This window comes from Urtica dioica, chromosome 6 (genome assembly GCF_054948205.1).
Source record: "Urtica dioica subsp. dioica isolate 48M chromosome 6, U.dioica_male_clone48M_v1_H2, whole genome shotgun sequence".
NCBI lineage: Eukaryota > Viridiplantae > Streptophyta > Magnoliopsida > Rosales > Urticaceae > Urtica > Urtica dioica.
The window spans coordinates 44,714,992-44,736,715 of record NC_142761.1 but is presented as its reverse complement, the minus strand read 5'-3'; the positions used below and the strand labels follow the sequence as shown (position 1 = coordinate 44,736,715).

The 21,724-nt window shown below is 40.9% G+C and overlaps 3 protein-coding genes and 1 long non-coding RNA gene across 6 annotated transcripts; 2 read left to right on the top strand and 2 right to left on the bottom strand.

Annotated features, from left to right (window-relative positions):
- Positions 1-3,026: 3,026 nt before the first annotated feature.
- Positions 3,027-6,667, top strand: LOC149394575 (Plant regulator RWP-RK family protein). The gene is made up of 6 exons (XM_089617311.1): positions 3,027-3,323; positions 3,409-4,263; positions 4,357-4,401; positions 4,472-5,152; positions 5,243-5,366; positions 5,499-6,667. The coding sequence occupies exons 2-6, from the start codon at positions 3,481-3,483 to the stop codon at positions 6,395-6,397; spliced, it is 2,532 nt and encodes an 843-aa protein (XP_089473437.1). The 5' UTR covers positions 3,027-3,323; positions 3,409-3,480; the 3' UTR covers positions 6,398-6,667.
- A 346-nt stretch (positions 6,668-7,013) lies between these two features.
- Positions 7,014-10,762, bottom strand: LOC149394574 (actin-related protein 2/3 complex subunit 1B-like). The gene is made up of 16 exons (XM_089618363.1): positions 10,646-10,762; positions 10,245-10,516; positions 10,083-10,168; positions 9,778-9,854; positions 9,405-9,499; positions 9,203-9,272; positions 9,021-9,090; positions 8,705-8,778; positions 8,561-8,603; positions 8,372-8,453; positions 8,165-8,253; positions 7,993-8,078; positions 7,838-7,898; positions 7,473-7,582; positions 7,330-7,388; positions 7,014-7,251 (listed from the first exon to the last, which is right to left on the bottom strand). Exons 2-16 carry the CDS (start codon positions 10,312-10,314, stop codon positions 7,187-7,189), a joined length of 1,137 nt encoding a protein of 378 aa, XP_089474489.1. The 5' UTR covers positions 10,315-10,516; positions 10,646-10,762; the 3' UTR covers positions 7,014-7,186.
- Positions 10,763-12,287: 1,525 nt separating this feature from the next.
- Positions 12,288-15,137, bottom strand: UNE7 (Core-2/I-branching beta-1,6-N-acetylglucosaminyltransferase family protein). The gene is made up of 4 exons (XM_089616845.1): positions 14,348-15,137; positions 14,185-14,260; positions 13,992-14,107; positions 12,288-13,223 (listed from the first exon to the last, which is right to left on the bottom strand). Exons 1-4 carry the CDS (start codon positions 14,841-14,843, stop codon positions 12,706-12,708), a joined length of 1,206 nt encoding a protein of 401 aa, XP_089472971.1. The 5' UTR covers positions 14,844-15,137; the 3' UTR covers positions 12,288-12,705.
- A 1,239-nt stretch (positions 15,138-16,376) lies between these two features.
- On the top strand, positions 16,377-18,975 carry LOC149394572 (uncharacterized). Of its 3 annotated transcripts, none has more exons than XR_016299740.1 (5): positions 16,377-16,722; positions 16,779-17,028; positions 17,362-17,471; positions 17,552-17,609; positions 18,728-18,975. It is a non-coding gene; the product is annotated as an uncharacterized LOC149394572 (long non-coding RNA). The 3 variants fall into 3 exon arrangements; XR_016299739.1 differs by having other exon boundaries at positions 16,770-17,028; XR_016299738.1 differs by having other exon boundaries at positions 16,377-17,028.
- Positions 18,976-21,724: the final 2,749 nt, after the last annotated feature.

The following is a 21,724-nucleotide window of genomic DNA, read 5'->3' as shown; positions in this document are numbered from 1 at the left end:
CCACTGGTTTTCACTCACTCTGATTACTGGATCCAGTTACACGGCCTCCCAATCCTAGCCAGAACGCCTAAGATGGGTGAACTCCTCGGCAAGCGTGTCTGGGAAAAGATAAATTCATGGCGGGGTCTCTCTATCTCGCATGCCGGCAAAGAGACCCTCATCAAGGTAGTTCTCCAGGCCATCCCCAGCTATGTCGCGAGCTGCTTCCGGATCCCCCAAGGTCTCGTTGATGGTATTCATAAGGCCATTGCGAGCTTTTGGTGGGGTGACACAGGGCAAAAGAAAAAGATTCACCGGTGTAAATGGGAGGAGCTCACAAAGCACAAATCTAACGGTGGCCTTGGCTTCCGTGACGTGGGCGGCTTCAACCAAGCCTTACTTGCTAAGAGTGTCTGGGGTCTTATTCGGAGACCTGATAGCCTTGTAGGCCGTGTCTTCCATCAGAGCTACTTCCCAGACGGTGACATCCTCACGGCCACTTGTGGCTCGACGGGTTCCTTCATTTGGAGAAGCCTATGTTGGGGTAAGGATCTTATTTGCAGGGGCTCGAGATGGAGGATCGGAGACGATGAGTCCACTTCGGTTTCTGGCGACCGTTGGATTCCCCGGCCCCCCTCTTTTCTTCTCTCTGACGCTACTCATATACCGGGTGAGATGCGTGTCTCCGAACTCAAAGACGTCACAGGTGCTTGGAACATCCCCCTCATCACGACGATGTTCTCCCCCGACGATGCTGACGCGATCCTTAGCATTCCGGAGAGTCGAGGAGGAGGAGTTGACAAACTCCGGTGGCATTATACTAAAAATGGTGAATATTCAGTGCGTAGCGGCTACCGGATAGCGCGAGAAGCGACGAGAGTTGTAGGCCCCTCTAGGCCGTCGGGGAATATTGATTGGTGGAACAAACTTTGGTCCCTCAAACTCCCTTCAAAAGTGAAGACGTTTATATGGCGGGTGTGTAGGGGCTGGATCCCGACCCGGACTCTTCTCCGACAACGTCATGTTCTAACTGATGCCAGATGCCCCGTGTGCGAATTGGATGAGGAGACCATTTTCCATGCTTTATGGGGCTGCCATTGGGCCAAAAAGGTGTGGAAATGTGGGGGATTCAAGGATCTCGTCAAGATCTTCCAGGTCGGCGACACGATTGGGATGCTCCTCCTTGCCGCGACGAGACTCAAGGTTAGTACTCTTGAATTCTTTCTAACTATTTTGTGGGAGCTTTGGAATCATAGGAACAATGTTTGCTCGGGAAGGAAGATTTGGACTCCGGAAGGTCTTCTAGAATGGGCGGATGGGTTCATCAGTGATTACCGCAAAGCTTGCTTCGGGCCAAAGAAGGTGCGCGAGAAAGCCTCTCCGAGAGTATGGACTCCCCCGTCGACCAACCTTGTTGCGATTTCGGTTGATGCTGCAATGCGAGCGGAGGACAGAAGAATTGGCCTCGGGGCGGTGGCTCGGAACTCTAAGGGAGAGATTTTAGGATCGGAAACCAAAGTCATCCAACTTGGTCTCTCGGCCCAAGTCTCAGAAGCTTCGGCGATTCTTCATGGTATGCTCTTTGCTCTTGACATGCGCTGGAACCAGGTGATCATTCAATCCGATTGTCTTGAGGTCATCTCGGTGGTTCGGAGGCTAGATGCGCCGGCTACGGAACTAGGTACGATCATTAGCGATATCCTCTTACTTTTGCCTAATTTTGATAGCTTGAGTTTTGTCTTTCACCCCCGTGGTTGTAATAAAGCAGCCCACGTGCTTGCTAGTTATGCTTTAAATTTTGATTCGGGCGCCCGGTGGTTGGAATCGGCCCCCCCTTGTGTTGTTCGGGAAGCCGAGAACGACCTCCGTGGTATTAGTCCTTGATGTAACCACGGTATTCCTCCGCCACTTAAGTGAGGGTTTTAATATAATTCCCCGTGGTTCCGCCCACGGTTCAAAAAAAAAATCCAAATTTATCTACTACAATTCATATATCCTAAATTCACTCTACCAAATAGGGCCTAAGTGAGAGGAAGAGAGATTTCTGACCATGATGAAGCGATGGCTTTGATACATCTACACGCTTTGAATGTGGGGCGAGATACTCGTAGCAAACTAGGAACAAGCTCCTTCAAAAACATTCTTTATAATGATCTATTTTAATTTACCAATCTAATATTTCCTTAGGTTTACAACAAGGAAACAATTAACATCTATTACGACATAACTCTTTCTAGTTCCCTTTGATTTTTTTTCTTCCAATACTTTTCGTTAAATAAGCCACAAATTTTGGTATTAGTATTTCCTTGGGAAATAATCTCAATCTGTAACAATTTCGATACTTTTTATCAAAATAAATCAAATTATATTTTTAGACATTTTTCAACTAATAATTATAGACTTATATATCTATAATTATTGTTATTTATAGATTTATAAATCTACCATTTGATAATTGTATACTTTTATATCTATAATTACTAATAGAAGTGTTTAAAAATATTGTTTAATTTATTTTGGTTTAAAATATCAAAATTACTACTTGCGAACAATTTTCCTATTTCCTTCCCGTGAGGTTTATCTTGTCTGATCCTCATAAATTTTATGTTCGGAATAGTTTGTTTTTTTTTTTTTTTTGGCGTAGTTTGTGTCTAAATATTCATTGTTTATTTATATATACGTCATCAAAGATGAAATTCTCACAAACAATTCTGTATATATATTCTAGGAGTGACATCAGCAATGCTATTGAAATGAAGTAAAAGCTAAAGAAAAGAAGACGTGCTTTTCTATTTCTGGCAAACGTTAAAAATAAAGCGGCGATTGAGTCTATGTCGTTTTTCTCTGAACCAAACCGTCTTAACCCGTTGATGCCTATTTCGCTATGAATTCTCAACAAAAATCTTTCCGTTCTAAGCATTAGGGTTTTATTATAATATAAATATTCCCACTATTTTTTTTATGTTAGCAAAATCTGACATCACTCGGCCAGTCTTCTCTCTCTCTCTCTCTCTCTCTCTCTCTCTATATATATATATATATATTATATCTACGTGCGGTGCGATTTTTTCTTGCATAAAAAATTTGCTTGGAATTTGGGACGAAACGGGCTCCGAGTCTCGAGGGTTTGGCCTTTTTCAGGAATTAAAATTTCGGCTTGAAATCGGAGTTTGGAATTTGAATCTGGTCCTGGGTTTGGATTTTGGTACATATCCCAAGTGGGGCTTTATAATGAGCAATTGAGTTCCCAGTTTTTGTCAAACCTTTTCATTCTTACATCCCACCGCTTCGTCTTCTCCACTGTAAAAGACCGGCCTGCAATTTAGTCCTCAATAACTTACTCGGTAAGCAATTCCCTGCTCTGTGCTCACAATTTCTTTGTCGTCTCATTTTGATTATGTTGTCCTAATTGATGAATCTGAACCGCAGGGCTGTTTTTTTATTTTGGGTAATGAAAAGTGTTGGAATTGCCGACATCCATTCCATGTCTTCCTGTGATAGATGGGCTGTTTTGACCGCTTTAGAGCTCTAACCATTCCTGAAATGGAGAACCATTTTTTGGCGAAAGAGAAAGAGGACGAGCAATGGACGGACACAGTGGATACGACTTTGCCGGCTTTTGGCGGCGGTGATGTGTATAACAACAACAGCTTCTCGGAGCTCTTGAGCTTCGACTACGCAGGAACAGGCTGGCCCGGCGCTCCGGTGGATCACGGCTTCTATTCCCCCATGGACTTTGTGGACCAGAATGCCGGGCTGTTTTCTGCGGAAACGGTAACGGAAACGGAAACGGAAACGGAAACATTCGGATGCGATCGAGCGCTGGACCAGAAGATGTTGAGAGCGCTGTCGCTGGTGAAAGAGTCTTCTTCGAGCGGCGGAATCTTGGCTCAGGTGTGGGTCCCGATGAAGCACGGAGACCAGCTGGTCCTGAGCACATCGGAGCAGCCGTATCTGCTGGACCAGACCCTAGCGGGCTACCGCGAGGTCTCGCGGGGCTACACCTTCTCCGCCGCGGAAGGCAGGGACGGGTCGTTTCTCGGTCTCCCCGGCCGCGTGTTCGCTTCTCGAGCCCCCGAGTGGACCTCCGACGTCAGCTATTACCACAAGCACGAGTACGTCCGAGTCGAGCACGCGTTTAGCCACCGCGTCCGCGGCTCCATCGCCTTGCCCATTTTCCAGCCTTATCCACACCCCTCTTGCTGCGCCGTCTTGGAGCTCGTCACCAACCGAGAGAAGCCCAATTTCGACGAGGAGGTCAATATCGTTTGCAACGCGCTTCAGGTTCGTTTCTCTCGAACGTCCGATAATCTTTGTGTTCCTTTATTCGCATGAATACAATCAGGCGCTAACGCAAGCTCATCTGCACGGTTGCAGGCAGTGAATCTGGCGACGACTCCGCCTCCTAAGCTCGTCGCTCAGGTAGTACCTAGTATTTAGTTTCGACGAAACCGAAAAATGTTTTGACTCGCGTTTACGAATATGATCGCAGTACCTGTCTGATAATCACAAGAATGCGGTGACTGAGATCGTGGATGTTCTGAGAGTGGTGTGCCACGCGCACAGGCTGCCGTTGGCGCTGACGTGGGTCCCGTGCTACGGCGGAGGGGACGCGAGGCTGCGCTGCAGAACGGACCCGAAAGAGAAGTGCGTTCTGTGCGTAGAGCAAACGGGTTGCTACGTGAACGACAGTTCGATGCAAGGGTTCGCACACGCGTGCATGGAACACCATCTTCAAGAAGGGAAAGGTTTGGCCGGAAAAGCGCTCCAATCGAACATCCCGTTCTTCTTTCCGGACGTGAAGACGTACGACATAACGGAGTACCCGCTGGCTCATCACGCTCGCAAGTTCGGTCTGAGCGCCGCCGTTGCAATCAGGCTCCGGAGCACCTACACGGGGCCCAACGACTACGTTCTCGAGTTCTTTCTCCCTCTCAACGTCAAAGGCGCCGAAGAACAACAGCTCTTGCTAAACAACCTCTCCGTCACCATGCAAAGAATCTGCAAGTCCTTGAGGACCGTATCCGATGCGGAATTGGTCGGCCTCGCTTCCGCTGATCACCTTCCGAAACGGCCCGTGGAAACCCCTCAAATGGAATTTTCCAATGGGGATTTGAATGTATCCAACGATAAAACCGGAGAGCTTCAAGCACCAGATTGCGTCCGTGAAAAGGTAATATATTTTCTTCTTCTTCTTCATTCTTCTCTACCTTGATCAACTCACACTGCATTTTGTGTAATGAATTGTGCTCACACTGCGTAGGCCAGTGGCGGGTCAAGGAGACAAAATGAGAAAAAGAGAAGCATAGCAGAGAAAAACGTAAGCTTAAGCGTTCTTCAACAATATTTTTCCGGCAGCCTCAAGGATGCTGCAAAAAGTATTGGAGGTACACTGATGACCCTATTTGTTAGATTAGTATGCCATGATTTGAATTAGGCATTAGAGAGTCCTTAGGTGTGTCGTTTAATGCTAAGTATTGTGAAATGAGTAATTGATCGGGTTAGTATTTTGTTGGCAGTTTGCCCCACCACACTGAAAAGAATATGCAGACAACATGGGATCTCGAGATGGCCATCTCGTAAGATAAATAAGGTAAACCGGTCGTTAAGAAAGATCAAAACGGTGCTCGATTCCGTTCAAGGGGTCGAGGCCGGCTTGAAGTTCGACCCCTCCACCGGTGGACTGGTCGCGGCTGGGTCCGTTCCGCAAGAAACCGATCCGAACAAGAAGAGCCTTTTCCACAACCCGGACCCCGTCTCAACGATCAAGTTCGAAGAGGACATGTATTGTACGACGGGGAGCTTGGTCGTCAATCCCAGCTCTTACGACGTCAAGGATTCGAACATAATGAACATGACAGGCGTCGGATCAAAAGCGTTCAACTACGAGACGATCCCGGGGTACTGTCTCGAGCCGCCGCCGGACGCGAGCAAGTCTCAGAGCTCAGGGTCTCGCAACGAAGATCTCGTCCAACAAAACCAGCCCAGCTCCTCGAGCATGACGGATTCGTCCAACGGGGGCGGGTCGACGCTGCACGTGAGCTCGTCGAGCTCTCAGAGCTTCGAGGAACACAAATCCCCCGCCGACAAAATGAACAAGACGAGCGATGCGAAGCTTGTGGTGAAAGCGACTTACAAGGAAGACACGGTGCGGTTCAAGCTCGACATGTGTGAGCCGAGCTGTTTGCAGTTGTACGAGGAAGTCGGGAAGAGGTTCAAGCTCCAGACCGGGACGTTCCAGCTCAAGTACTTGGACGACGACGAAGAGTGGGTTATGCTCGTGAGCGACATGGATTTGCACGAGTGTCTCGAGGTCTTAGACGATATCGGAACGACCACTGTCAAGTTTCAAGTCCGCGACATGCCTTGTAATATCGGAAGCTCCGGTAGCAGCAATTGCTACTTGCCAACTGGATAAGACTTTTATTACACCGTTTTCGATACTTTGTTGTTGCGTTCGACCATCACCATCGTACCTATAGTCCAAAGCAAAATCTGTTCGTTGTGCAAGCGATTAGGGATGCGATGTGTATTTTATCAGGTGTACATACAAATATGTAATAAGCTTTACAGTTTTTTGTTGCCGATTTTCTTATTTAGTTTGTAATGTACAAGGCATTGTATTTTAGGTTGTACCAGATGTTGTAGTAGTTTGAATAATGAGCTTTTGAGAGTTGTATTCTTGTTTTTTCTATTCATTGCCATTTGTTTCAGAGAAAATAAAATGAAAGTTCTCAATCCTCATTTCTTGGTGATGTTGAACAATGGAGTGCCCTTTCAACTGCATGTTCTGACCTAATCATGAACTTCGTAGTATGACTTGATTAGGACTTCTGTAATTAGATGAATAACTAATATATATGAAATTGGCTTATATATTGTTACTTAGAGAATATATTTAACTCAATCAGCGGCTAAGCTTGAAGCTTATATATAAGCTAAAATGCAATCATAATATATGAGGTAACGGAAGCTTACAGATGTGGAATAAATGGCTGACATCTGATGAGAATGCCAAGGAAAAATATTCACAATGAACAAGCAAAACTCTTTTTTTATGTGATTATTTGAACCGATAAACGTCACACAACAGTGCATACATGTAATTATACGTGAAAAGGGTACAAAATTATGACCTCGATTGAGGCTTTCTTTGGTCCATGTAGACCACAAATTAGTAGCAATCAAATATGATGGAGGGCGGGTTTCACAAGTAGTCCTCTAAATCTGACTGGTTTTCCAAATCCCAAATAACCACTTTACCGTCCAGCCCTGTAAATTACCAATATGCAGATTATTAAGAATCACTGTAACTGGATTGGAATTCCACATTTGTTTATTTTCACTAACCCGAAGTACTGAATCGCTTTCCTGTTGACATTCCTGGCTGTCCAAGTGATACAATACAGCTGACATAACAAAAAGCAGTGTAAACCTTGAATAATACTAGGGCAAGAAAAGCGCAAGTAGTTTAGAAATGTAGATTGACATACTTAATGCTGTTTTCATGAACCCCACCACCACGTGATCGGGAATTCTCAACTCCGTCATTGTTCAAACCCTGCTTAGGTTGTCCATAAAGCTTCCCAAATGCTTCAGAAAACTACATGAGAGAGCGAGAGTAAAACGTTTCAGGAAACTTAAAAGATAAAATACGCTTCATACTCTATTGAAAGTCATCGACTAAGCCAATAAAAAAGGGTTCTAGTTTCGGCCCAGCCACTGAACACAGAATTTCCCACAGCATAGACCATAGAGAAACAGGTAATCGTCCTAGTGTAACTTATCAGTGAACTACATAAGCCTATATGAGGAATGCCAAAAAAAAAAAAAAAAAAAAAAAGAAACATGTATTTACCTGTGAACCGTATGTTGGACCCGAAGATGTTTTCTTTTCACCCAAAAATCTGATGAAACTCCTGAAAGAGATATACAAGTATCTTGGTGATGTGCTATTGATACCTACAAAATCTTGAGGGGAATATGGTCGTGGACGTGGAGAATCTTACTCACCAAATTCCACTTCCATCAGCTGCGAATACCATTGGTTTGCAGTCAAATCCAACCCCTATCACCAGTCTTTCAGAAATAAATACAACCTGAAACAAAGTCGGAGAATAAAGCATAAAGATACATGAAAGTGATTCCCAGATTAAATGTTCGCAACAGTGAATTGTTGACCCACATCGCGGAGAGGCAAATCACGGAAGGCAACAGTCTGGGCCAAAGTAGACGGTCCGACCTCATCCACAAAGTAAATCATAGAATTGTGACCTGTAAACCAAAGATGCATAAGCTGATATTTCATGTGAAACAATGGAAGAGCTGAGGCTACTCAGGGATTCATCGTTATAAACTTGAATGAAAGTCTGAGTAGGACAGAATATCTGACCTACATATGCTAAGGTATTGCCACTCGGCGACCATTTAACGCCAAAGGCCCAAGAAAATGAGAGGTCTAGCTGAACGATTTGCTGTTTCATCAAGTAAAGCAAAATGTCATCCACTAATTTCAGCCAGTAAAAGGATGTAAAAAAATCCACCATTGTCAAATTATGACACTATGACATGCAAATGATACCTCTCCGAATTTTGAGTCTGATGAAGGTCCAGTCCTTGAATCCCTGAAACATTTTTCATTGAGCAACCATAGTTAGATAAATAACATTTATAAAGAGAGAGAGACACTCCATTTTATGAAGAATAAAGTGACCCATTAACTTACTTTGCGTCAACACCCTTTATGAATGTGTAAAACACCCGGCATTTCCCATCTGTAGATGTTGTTGCAAGGAGAATCTGTAGCATTGATTTTCGCAATTTTAAAAAAAGAAAACAAAATCCAGGTATTGAATTTGTAAGGTGACAGGATTCACACATACACACACACACACACACACACACACACACACACATCATATCACGACAACAAGGACCATCACTGCCACATTTGGTTTGAATCATATTTGAAACTTCCACAAATCTATTTCAAGACGATGTGAAAATCAAAAGCAATGTGTGACGAAGGAAAATATACACACATTATTGGGATGCCAAGCAACACCGGTCACAGAAGATTCATGTCTTTTCCTGATAAGTTTACTGACCCACCTGCAAATGGTACATGATATAAAAAACAAAACGAAGCCATCAACTAATGAAGCGAAATCTAAGTCCTTTACAGAGAGTATGTTGTGAAATCTAAAAGCGGTGAATGAGTTACCAATTGTTTTCTTGCTCATAGTAGCACACACAAACAGTTTTTGCCCCGCTGCCAACAGCGAATTTGTTTTCTGCGGAATGTAAAAGGACCTCTCATGATAAAATTGCATGGACAAAGTAGGCTTATTATCTGAATGAAACATTAGATATAGTAAAAACAATTTACGAGCACATAGCAGAATGACATAGAAACCATTGAATACCTTTTGGACTCCACTTAACACAGAGCGCGGCACGATTTAGCCTCAGAATCACAAGGGTAGGCACCCACTCTGCTCCTTCTAGGTTCCAAACATACCTTTAAAACAAGTCTTGTTATTCATATCAATACCCATTAGTATTAAGATGAAGAAAACAAATAAGGATTCTATAATTTTTTTTATAAAAATGATGATCAAACACTCTATAGCAAATTATGTCTGTAGTTTAAAGTCTGATGTTTGTCAATTTAGTCCCCAAACTATGTATGTTTGGCAATTTAAATCCTACTTCTAATGATTACAATTTAATAACAACTCCAGATTCGCCACGTTTTATATCCATTTATCTTGATTCTTGAATGATAAAAGTACTCACGAGTTACGATCATGGGACGCAGTAACAATTCTGTTCGACCTTGCACTCCAGTCTATACCTGATATAATCTGATCATGCTGTGACAGTTTATGGAAAGAAGAAAATGATAACATTAGTTACCAGGAATCTTCACTTAAGAAAAAAAAAACTGCCACAAAATAAAATCTCGTCCTAACAACAGAAAAACAAAGCTGCGAAGAAAACAGAAATGGAGAAACAAAGATATGTACTACAATATGAAAGCAAAGAAAATCAGAAGCCAAGGAAGCTATCAACTGTCAGAAAGTGAATCTGAATAATAACACCTTTTGAAGAACATGTAATTTTTCCCATTTATCATCCAAAATCCTGTAGATATGCACTTCGCTGTTGCCCGGACACAAAGCAATCACTGTAAAATAAGAAGAAAATGATCAGAGCTAATAAAAGTGCGATTTTAAGAAATGAATTGGGAACAAAGGAAATACTGGAGTTTTCGGGGCTCCAAGTGTGACAAGTGATGGACTGAGCAATCTGATGGACCGAAATCCCCGCCATTTCTTTATCGCCTTCACTCACAACTCGCTACGAGACCTCGCTTTTTTTTTTTTTTTTTGAACGCGTTTACATATACTATTCTAATAGCCTTGATGGTTTCTTTTCCAAATCCAGCAATGTCACAAAAACCACAACATCGATGTTTATATTACAAATTGCTCGGCACCAAGGTCACGGCACTATGCACTATCCATGGTGTTAGCTTCACAAAAACAACAGCAATAATTCACGATGATCGGTAACAGAAAGCTAGATCAAAATCCGGTAAGTAATTGGCAATACCATTCCAATCAGCTACGATACCAAGACTGAAGTAGACTTGAACGATTACCTGACTGTGGGCCGATTTCAAGCAACTGGATGAATGAACCAGTCCTACGCTTCCACAACGATCTCGGAATCTAACTCCAACTCGTACCTTTTCCTCAAAACTTAATCCTCTAAATATCCTATACGGAAAATATCAATAGTATCCCTGTGTTTAATCTTTGATCGAAATGCGATTTATCTCATCCATTTTTTAAAATATCAGACATATCCCTCCAGTTTAATATAAATGACATATACATCTCCTATAAAAATGTTATATTACAAATATCACCATTTTCCGTTTATTTTTACAAAAAAATAATTTGAAATCCCCTAAATACCCTTAATGAAATAATTTTTAATCTTCTATTCTATATACAAAAAAATTAAATTAAAAAATTTCTTTATAAAAAGTTAAGATTTTTTTTTATAAAGAGATATTTTGATTTTTTTTAATAAAATAGTAAATAAATATTTATTCTATTAAGGGTATTTTGAAGAGTTCAAATTATTTTTTTGTAAAAAAATAAACGAAAAGGGTGATATTTGTAATATAACATTTTTTAGGGGAGGTATATGTCATTTATATTAAACTGAAGGGATATATCTGATATTTCTAGAAATAGAGGGGATAAATCTCGCATTTACCGTTTTTAGTTTTTATTTGATTTACCTTTTATTTACCTTGGAGGTTCTAGGCTTGGCCCGATGGTAAAGGGCCGGATCAAATCGGGCCCGTTGAAAGACGTGGACTAAGCCTGGGTATAGGCCCTCGCTTCAACTTGAAACCGGGCCTTCAAAAAACTTGGCGGTCTATATCCTTTTTAAAATTTAAAAATATTTGTTTTTTTTTTCAAAATTTATGTTTTTACGTAATAAACGTGTTTTTGCACTTGAGCTAAATGTTATTGTTTATGAATTTTTTTTTTTTTGAAACGGTAACTTCGTTATATATATTAGAAAAGGCAAAAACCACTTTACACAAAAGAATGGACGTTTATAGCCTGCTCCCCGGATCCAACACCAATCGAGCACGCGAACCCGGGCTGAGCCAAACCAAAAAAACGAAACCACTACCAAAAGTTGGCCTTATAGACCGTTACACATAGGAAAGGTGAATCTTAGATACAAAAACTAATCTAGTGTCTGTCTTAAAGAGACATCGGCCAAAAGAGACCCTGTAGGTCTTTGTACATAGGGACAAAAATCTTTAAAAGGGTCTAAATCTCCCGCCCCTGGTAACGGGGAGAAGACACAAAACAAAAGGAGGGAACTTCTTTCTTTTCGGCTTTCATATGGCGCTTGCCCAATCTCTTTGTAAATCCGCCAGTGAGTAGCCTTTGAAATCCTTCTATGAGTTGTGAAGCCACGTAGCTATAGTCTGTTAGATGTCTCTTGAAGGGCTTTTGCGTTCCAGCCTTCGTCTTCGAAGATGCATTTGTTTCTTAGAAGCCAAATCGCCCAAAATCCCGCAAGCACTCTTGCTTTTACTGCTGCCACCCATCGAGCTTTTTTCCTAGTCGATGTGTGAACCTGAAAAAAATCAGCCAACAAAATAATAGATATTGTTTATGAATTTAGTTTAGATATTTTATACAATTTAATTATTTTCTACCACCCTCTCGACTTCCATTCTTGATTCCGCCCGTTATCTAAACGCAAACTTATATCAAAAGAGTGCATGCTTTAACTTTATTAATAACTTATTTGAAATTACACATAAATGTCTTAATAGACAAAATAGTACAAATAAATGCGGAAAACTAATGCGTGTTCGGAAATTCTACAAGCCGAATGAATGTTTATAGAGAAATTGTTCAATTTGTCACAAATTTAATAACATTTTCTCACTTTCCACCAAAAGATTAATTTGGCCCAAAATATCACCATCTATGTCGTCTATTTTTGCCATTCACTATTAGATGTCAACATTGTTGACATATCTGTGGTATTTTGGGCCAAATTAGTCTTTTGGTGGAAAGTGGGAAAATGTTATAAAATTGATGGCAAATAAGACAATTTCTCATGTTTATAGTATATTATCAATTTGTATATCTAAAATAAAAAAAAAAATAAAAAAAATCATTTGCATTGTTGCCTCCGCAAGTTATTGGGAGACACCAATCTAGACAAGAGTGCTTTCAAGCGTCTGTATCCCGGGCCCGGGCTGAGGGCACCGTCCCTGCCAGGCTGTGGGCCCACGCAAGAGGCGTGGAGCCCACGCCTGGCGGAGCACCAAGCCCCGTGGCTAAACTCTCCTCTGCGCCTCTTCAAGAGGTCGCGGTCGATCCTGTTAAGGACGGCGTCGTTGCTCTTGAACTTCCTCGCAAAAGGTCGGTTGCTTTGGACCATTCTTCGAAAGTCCTTGAGCCCCAACGACTTTGGGTGTTGCTTCGGAGGCGTGTCCCAGGTGATGTAGTGAAGGTCGTGGTTGACCGTCGTGTTCTTGTACTCCGCGTTGTTGCAGATCAGGGTCTGAAAATACCCCTCCGGCGACGACACCACGTTCGCGTAGTATAGCAGAAGACTCCTCGGCTGGTTGTCCCAACCCACTATGCAATACTCGGCGAATGACCTCGACACCATTGTCCAAGCTGACCCTGCAAATGGATTTATTCAATCAAAACACTACTCAAGACAAGCAAAAATGAATAGAGCAGATGGTAATGTGTAATGATCTTTTAGGTTTATTGAAAGTGATATTGATTGTGTTAATAAGTTATATTCATTACTAGACCAGATATTAGGTACAAGAAAGGAACAACTTTAAAACACCTTCCTAGTTTGTTGCCGCTAACTTATAAATTTTTATATTAATCGTAAAGTAAGTAAATAAATAAAAAATGCTAAAGTATATCATAAATGATTGTTCTTAAGTCTTAACTAACGATTTCTATTGATTTATTATATATTTATTAACTAGTTAAGGCGAATGAGTCTTAATTTTTTACCTTTTACATACTGTGTTTACCACTGAGGTGATATTATGGTAAATACTAAATATGTTCGTTAGCAATGTATAGTTTCTCACTTTATCTCCCAGTTGTGTTTTGTGACATTAGGATACAAACAAGATTTTCCAAATCTGGCTGATTTAGCTCTCAGTGAGAGGGAATTTCTATGATTTATGATTAGGGAATTGAAGTCAACAAACAAATAGAACATACTTATAAAATTACACATCAAGCGTGACACGTTTGAGACTTCTTTGGCCATTGAATTTTTTTTTTATAAAAAACAAAATACCTTGGCCCTGATACGTGTCAATTTATTAGTAGACGCTCATGCTCATACTTGATGAAAACATGGAAATGTGTGGAAGAAAACTCAGAGAACAAAAAAAAATGGAAGTAATTAAAAGTTAAAACCTGTGTAGAGCTTGAAAGCTGTGGGAAGAGTTCGCTGTTTGATAGCCCACCAGATCTCCGACTTGTTGCGTTTGTATAGTCCCGGGTCTATTATTATCGGTTTCCCTCGCTTGTTCCTGATAAATAAAAACAATTAATTAGATAAATTACTAAATTAAAGAATTAAATTAAGGAGTCACTAACACTCACTCACATTTTCCAACCCAAGCGACTTGTGTGCTGTATGAAATTCAGATCTCTCGGCACCTCGGAAAAAGCGTGGATCAGATCTGAAGAAATTAATGGACCGATTTTCTCAAAAAAAGGAAATCAAGGTGAAAAGGAAAAGAAAAAAAAAAGAACAGGACTCACCGTACCATCTTGGGAGACGAGAGGGTAATCGGAGGCGCTGAGATTGATGAACCAGTCCCAGCGACGGCACAGCCTCAACAGCACGGCCATACCGTGGAGAGTCGTCGACAGCATCGTCGGACCTCTGTACGTCACAAGGTTCGATTTCTCCACGATCCAGACGTTGCCGGCGCCGGCGAAGACCGGATCTCCGGCGACGAACTCGGCCAGGTCGCGGTGCTCCGACGCCGGCGCCGCGCGGTCCACGTGGATGAGGTAAGAGTTGGCCGGGTGGTACAGCGCGTACAAGAGCCTCCGGAGCCTCGCGCCGTCGCCTTTGGTGGCGGAGATGAGGTAGGCGAAGGAGACCGCCGCGGCGGAGTGGTTGGAGAGCACCGGCGTCGGCGTCGGAGTCGGAAGTGTTAGGGTTAGGGTGACCGGAATGTAGAGGAATAAGAGTGTGAAGAGAATGGAAGCTGTGAATAAGGTCACCATGATTGCCTTCACACTGCTAGTACTCATCGTCGATCGTACGGACGGACTGTGGAGAAGAAGAAGAAGAAAGCAAAGGAAATGCGTTCCTTGCTTTAAACTAGAGGAAGACCTCCATATAATAATATTTAATATATGTTATTTTATTTGTGGGTTACACTTAACACTTTCCCTATATCTATCAATGTTTTGTTTTGTAGACAATGTCAGCGCACCTACGGATGATGAAAAATAATATATAGAGATCATTCCTATAATATAGACATCGTAATAACTTGATTAGTGAAAAAGAATTGAAGATATTGTGACTAGAAGCAAGTAGATGACATTTTACGCAATATTCCTTAAATGGGACATATGCAAATTATATATCTTGTGCGATCCTTGATTTTACGGTGGAGAGTGTCTTTGTGTTAGATTGTAATATCAGAATTTAGTATTTGTAGATGTAGTCACGAATTAGACTGATGCTCTATTTTAAGCTTGACTTTGTATTGATTAGCTCCGATTGAATTAAAAATGAGAAGGGATCTCAATAATTTAAGATCAAAATCCAATAAATCAAAATTAATCTAAAATTATAACTTTTTTATATGTGCTTGTACAAAAATTCTCTTAATTAAATTTCCTTTTATATTGTAATACTTTTGTTATTTATTTAATGGTCACAAAACTAAAGTCGGAAATCATTTTCATTTGGTTGTGACAAAATTTGAAGAAAAAAATTTAGTTTGAAAAATCTGGAAATCGTTTGAGGATTTATTGACATTTCGTCTTTTTATTGACATGAACGTCATTAAACCTTCAAACGGTTGTGGTAAATTATTTGAAGATTTATTGACATCGTTGTCAATAAAATTTCTGGACGTCAATAAATCTTCAAAGAATTTGATATCTTGAAGTTTTTTGACATCAAAAAAATTAATTGACAACGGTGTCAATAAATCTTCAAAAAATTTCCAAAATCGTATGAAGATTTATTGACATTCATGTCAATAAAAAGACAAATTCTCAATAAATCTTCAAACGATTTCTAGATTTTCCAAACCATTTTTTTTCCTGATTTTCCCAAAAAAAAAAAAACTGTTGTCGCTCGTTTTCGGACAACGATTTAGGAAGCCCCAAACGGTTCGACCCAAGGCCGGACCAAGTGATCGCGTTCGGGCTCTAGCGTGTCGGACTTGGTATCCCAAGTCGTCCCTTAGCCGTAGATGATGTTTGCCTCGTCTCACACTACTACAAATACAGTTTTCCGGTGCAGATCACTTTTGGGTGCGACTATTCGCACCTAAAAGTCGCACCAAAAAGACTTTTAGGTGCGACTAGTCGAACCCAAAACTCAATTAAGCGCTTGAAAATTTTCGCGAATTTTTTTGAATTTGGGTGCGACTAGTCGCACCCAAAAGTGTGTTAAGACTATTGGGTGCGACTAGTCGCACCCAATACTTTCTCCAGAGTAATAGGTGCGACAAAGTCGCACCCAAAAGTCCAAAACATTTGTCTAAAAAATTAGCGGGATTTTGTTCCCTCCTATGTCACTTCTAAAATTTCTGCGTGAAAGGAAAAAAAAAAAAGAAGAAAAGAAAAGAAAAGAAAAGAAAGAAGAGAGAAGGGAAAAAAAGAAAGAAAGAGAGAGAGAGAGCCGAGAGAAGGAGAGAGAGGAAGAGAGAGCGAAAGAGCGAGATAGAGGAAGAGAGCGAGAGAGTGAGACGGATTCGAGCTCGCGGAGGAAGAGGATTGCCTCGGACACTCAGTTCGAAACTCTCGAAACAGTCCGAACGAACGCGCCATCTCCTCCGCCTCCGCGCGACCCAAACGAGCCTCTCCTCCGCGCCATCTCCTCCGAGCACCGCACTCCGCAGCACAGAGCGTCCGAGTCCGACCGGCGACCGAGCCCTACTAAATCAAGGTGAGGAAAATTAGGGATTTGAAATATTCAGTGGATTTGAAAATTAGGGATTTCAGGATTTGAAAATTAGCTCCTTGTGCGTGCGCTCCGACCGAGATGAGCCACGACGGCCACGAGTCACCGGAGCACGCCAACCATGAGTCACCCCCGGGAAAAGGACGAGAGAGCACCGGGAGGCGGCGGCTCCGAAGCCGGCGGTGACGGTCGATGTCTCTGCATCAAGAGTCGAAACAGCACCGCTCGCTGATACTACCAAGTACGAGAGTCAAGAGAAGAAAGAGGTGAAGAGAGAGGCCAATCAATTTTGTAAGCGCTGCCATTCGTTTGTGTTCTAACTTACCTACTGATTAAGAGTTTTATGATGCGTAGGGAATGGAAGTTACTAGCTTGAATCTATGGTGTTTGTGAGCTTTGTCTTCGGTTGTTAGGTTTATATTTTTGTTATTTTATTTCTGTTAGGCCTGAAATCGCTAATCTGTGCACTGGGGCTTCTATACGTTTTTTTTAGCAACTTTCGTTGTTTTAGAAGAAATACAAATTTTATCAATGATATTGATATATTGTTTTGGAGAAACTACTATCAATTTTCCTTTTAAGTATACTCTTCCCCTTTAAATTTTCAACTTTTTTTTATTGCAGCTTTTGTCGATGTTTCGCCAGAAGAAACGAAAGAAGAAAGTCCTTTCGCGAGCAGTGTAAATGATGCCGAGGAGACTAGTTCATCCTCAAGTGGCCAACCTTCAGAAGGAGTAAGAAATTGCGACGTGGATATTTATTTCATTTTTGGTTTTTTAGATTACTTCAACCAAATTGTATGTGCATTTACTAGGCCTCTCAGAATGGAGCTACCCAGGGTGTTAATTCTTTTACTGGATCACAAACTACTAGTAAGTACAGCTTTGTTTTCTTCTTATGGCTCATACTTATCTTCTTTCAATTAAGTTCTGTGTGTTGGGAAAAATAATAATAATAAAAAATCTGACAATTGGGTTTAGGGTAAATCTAGCTATCCCTGGAAATTTTAATCTTTCGAATAGCGGGTTCTTACATGTATATTGATTATTGTGAGTGCTATGTCATATTTTAGGGTAGATGCTTATTTTTCAGTTCTAATTTTATTTATTTATCATTAATGATCAAATAAAACCAAGAAATCGCAGGTGTTCAATGTACAACTAAATATCGGGAAAATTATAGATCTTTAGAGAATCTGTTAAACGAATAAATCTTTAGAGAACTTATTTCTAGTTTAGAGCCATAAGGTATAGGGTACATTCTTATATATTTTTTGTTCTCTTTTGGTTCTGTGGGCTTTCGTCCCTTAGTAGTCGGGCCGGTTGTTGGTTTAGCGTTCTGTCTCCTTTTCTTAGGGTTTTTTTTTGCTCCACTGGTGATGTAAAAAGCACTTGTAACATGGCTTATGCCATTTTTATTTTGATATAAAATACATATTTAGTTATCTTTAATTTATTTTATTTTATTTATCACCTTGGTGTTCGGGTAAAACCCGGCTAAATCCGACGGGAGACTACCCCGGTGGCGCAAATTGTTGCGTCTAGGGGGTATCAAACTAGGTACTGATAAGGTACCAAGAATTGCCCTTAATACTTAATCAACCCCTTGGAATTGAGGGTACATTCATACTTTAAAGCCAAAGGTGTCTTTTTCATACATTATCATTACTCCAGTATTGACATCATTGATTATTGGTCAGTTTGATATTGATGATGGATTCCTGCTTTTAGATTCCGCTCTGATCCTTTGCAGGCTTGATGTTGGCTAGATTAAGCTTATAATCCACTTTGCTTGTAGTTTTAAGTTATGGAGCTGAAATGCAATGCAATCCAGAGTCCAGATCACATGAAGTTTTTTTTTTTTTTTTGTTAAGCATTGCTATTTTCCAGAATAAGAAATTGTCACTTGTATTCTTTTTTGGCCCCTTTTGATTTTCCTTTCATAGTATCAAACTGTGATTCTAAAGATAACCATCTTTATTTCTGTGTAGGTAAAGGAAGTGGCATGTCAGTAGAAGCTTTGGAGAAGATGATGGAAGATCCAACTGTACAAAAGATCCAACTGTACAAAAGATGGTTTACCCGTAATATTTCTTTGGATTTGTTTCTGTGTGTTTTAATAGAATCACTTCATTCGTCTGTAGTATAAAAATTATATTTGTAGACGCTTTTGCTTCTTCAATCAGAGTAATTATATGTATAGACTTGTTGCTTGGACTTTTACTTATTTATTTTCTGATGAGGCTTTCATTTTAATAAATATATCTCGAATTATATGCTTTGTGTGTTTAATTACTCAAAGTTTGAGGCTGAATGTATTAAATTGCTTTTATAAATAAATTAAGAATTGAAGTCACTTTTAAATCAGGTGACAACTAAAGTATGTTTTTCCAAAGATTTAAAGTCACTTTATAATAGAGTGACGTCTAAAGCACTATTTTTTTGTCATGGAGGGAAAGTATTGGGTGCGACAAAGTCGCACCGAATGCTATTTTACCCGCCTTTTCCACGGATTTTGGTGACATTTTAGGTGCGACTTTAGGTGCGGAAAGTCGCACCTAAATGTCGCACCCGAAAATCATGACTTTTGGGTGCGACTTTTCGCACCCAAGACTTTTAGGTACGGACTATCGGGTGCGGAAAAGTCGCACCCAAAGTCGCACCTAATGATATCTTTGGGTGCGAAAATTGACTTTTGGGTGCGAAAAAAGTCGCACCCAAATGTCTTTTTTGTACTAGTGTCAACGCCTGAAAAGCAAGAAAGATTGTGTGAACTACAAAGAGGAAACAGAGGGGGTGCCTCTGTTTACCTCTCCGACGCTCAAAATTAGTAGGATTGAGGTGGGTAAAAGAGGTTAGGTGTTTAGAGAGCCGAGACTTGAGAGAAACGAGTGAATTATGAATTCAGCAGCGTTTCAGCACTCAAATTCGGATTACCAGTCTCGAGGGGTCGAGCCTCATATTTATAGGCGACCTAGGGACGTTTTTTGGAGGTCCCTTGGCCGAGTGCCGGCCGAGCGACGTCCAAGGCCCGGCCAATGGCCGAGTGCCGGCCCAGGGCCGGCCGAGCGACGTCCCAGGCCCGGCCAATGGCCGAGTGCCGGCCCTGGGCCGGCCATTGGCCGAGCGACCTCCCAGGCCCGGCCAACGGCCGAGTGCCGGTCCTGGGCCGGCCATTGGCCGAGTGCCGGTCCTGGGCCGGCCATTGGCCGAGTGACGGCCCAGGGCTGGCCGAGCACCGAGGGGAGTTCCAAGGACGGTCGCTATCGCGGCCGTTGTCGTTTCACCGGGTCGGGACGGACCGGTAACAAAAACGTTCTTTTTTTTATTTCACAACCAAACAAAGATTATCTCTAACGCAAAATCCGAGTCTGTTATGACATCAGTAACGGTATTTCGATCTTTGATAATGTCATCACTTCCGTTAAATGAGTCTCTGTTGTCGACCTGTGAACTTTTCTTTTGAATTTCTTCATCGATTTCCATTAAATGCCTGATTGAGCCCTTGCTTCGTCCGATTGAGACCCGCTAAATAATATTTCTTCCCCACTTTCGATTCCATATGTGAAAATAAATAGAATTGGATTTCACTTATAAAAAATTATTGAACTTGTGGAACATGATTTGTATTTAAGTCTTTGCTCCTTCAGATGTTATAGTATCTATTTTATGTCCGGTATTATCTCACTTTCTCTACGAGCTCGATTCGTCATTCAAGATGATCGATTGGTGCCTCGTACCTACGGAACGAGTATCTCCGAAACCTCTCGATATGTCATTGCGTCATTCAAATCGATACTTTAACATACCAATTATTGAAACCCATTAATTCTATTGTCTTGATATCAATGCAATAAATAGTTAATTAAAGAGCCTTATTCTTTCCTTTTTTACTAATTTTTCCTTGATTTTTTTTTTTCATACAATTTTCCTCAATTTAAACAACAACTATGAGAATACAATGAATTTATCACCTCCCTTGAATTTGATCCAGTTCCAAATTGCTTTTATGTTTGTCAGTTCCATTTTTTTTTTTGGTGATTCAAGGTGCCGATCCTAGTTCACGAGGCGACTTACTACAATAAGAACAATAAGGAAAATCATCCAAAGTAGTCTAGTTTGTCGCATGCATAATCTAATATGAAAAACACTCTGTAAAAAAAATTATTAATAAGATTTTTTGTACTTTATGCCTCACTTTGATTGTTTTAAAAATGTATGTTGTTCTTGAAATTCGTCTCAGCAATTGGTTTGCTAGGAAAGGGATATTTTTCTCCTGTTTGAGGGTGTAGGTGATCCGGCTCTCGGTGATGTAGGGTTAATATGAAAACTAGATTAGTTGTCAATAACGTATAAGTGCGGCTCTCGGTGGTGAGGGGTTAGTATGAAAACTAGATTAGTTATCAATAACATGAACCCCTCCGAAATTTAAGAAGCGGTGTCCAATATTTGAAATGTTGAGCAACCAGTTGAAACATTAACTTCGGTGTTTGAGTTTGTCAAAACATTAACTTCTTATTTATAACATTTATTCCTTCTAAGTTTCTACTACTTTTTTCATGTGGGACTTATTAAAAATAATGTTTGATTTTGGTTGTATTGCATATCATTGTACACTATACACGTAAAACATGTATAATACAATACCGCGGACAAAGAATAAGTTACAATACAAACTCAATCCAGTCTCTTGCTTGCAGGAGAAAGCACCTCGGCTGTTCGATAAAACGCACGCTTTTTATCTGAACAATATATTTTGTGCAATGATTGAGTGTCTTAGTATTAAAATGTAATATCAGTTTTAGTATTTGTAGTGACGAATTAGACTAATGTTCTATTTTGATGTAATATCAGGTTTAATCTTGACTTTGTATTTGAGAGGGAAATTTGTTTCGATTGGGCCTCATGCTTGGATCCAACGTGATAGCCTAGTTGGACTCAAATGTCCCGAGCTAAGACTTTGGCTAAACCTTGGAAATTTTAATTCC

Coding starts and splice junctions, on each gene's coding strand:
- LOC149394575 (XM_089617311.1), top strand. CDS start 3,481: ATGGGCTGTTTTGACCGCTTTAGAGCTCTAACCATTCCTGAAATGGAG. Junction 5,153..5,242: donor CAGATTGCGTCCGTGAAAAG/GTAATATATTTT, acceptor CACACTGCGTAG/GCCAGTGGCGGGTCAAGGAG. Junction 5,367..5,498: donor TGCTGCAAAAAGTATTGGAG/GTACACTGATGA, acceptor TTTTGTTGGCAG/TTTGCCCCACCACACTGAAA.
- LOC149394574 (XM_089618363.1), bottom strand. CDS start 10,314: ATGGCGGGGATTTCGGTCCATCAGATTGCTCAGTCCATCACTTGTCAC. Junction 10,169..10,244: donor TTGGAGCCCCGAAAACTCCA/GTATTTCCTTTG, acceptor CTTATTTTACAG/TGATTGCTTTGTGTCCGGGC. Junction 9,500..9,777: donor GCGTCCCATGATCGTAACTC/GTGAGTACTTTT, acceptor CTTGTTTTAAAG/GTATGTTTGGAACCTAGAAG.
- UNE7 (XM_089616845.1), bottom strand. CDS start 14,843: ATGAGTACTAGCAGTGTGAAGGCAATCATGGTGACCTTATTCACAGCT. Junction 14,261..14,347: donor CCCTCTCGTCTCCCAAGATG/GTACGGTGAGTC, acceptor TAATTTCTTCAG/ATCTGATCCACGCTTTTTCC. Junction 13,224..13,991: donor AGCTTTCAAGCTCTACACAG/GTTTTAACTTTT, acceptor ATCCATTTGCAG/GGTCAGCTTGGACAATGGTG.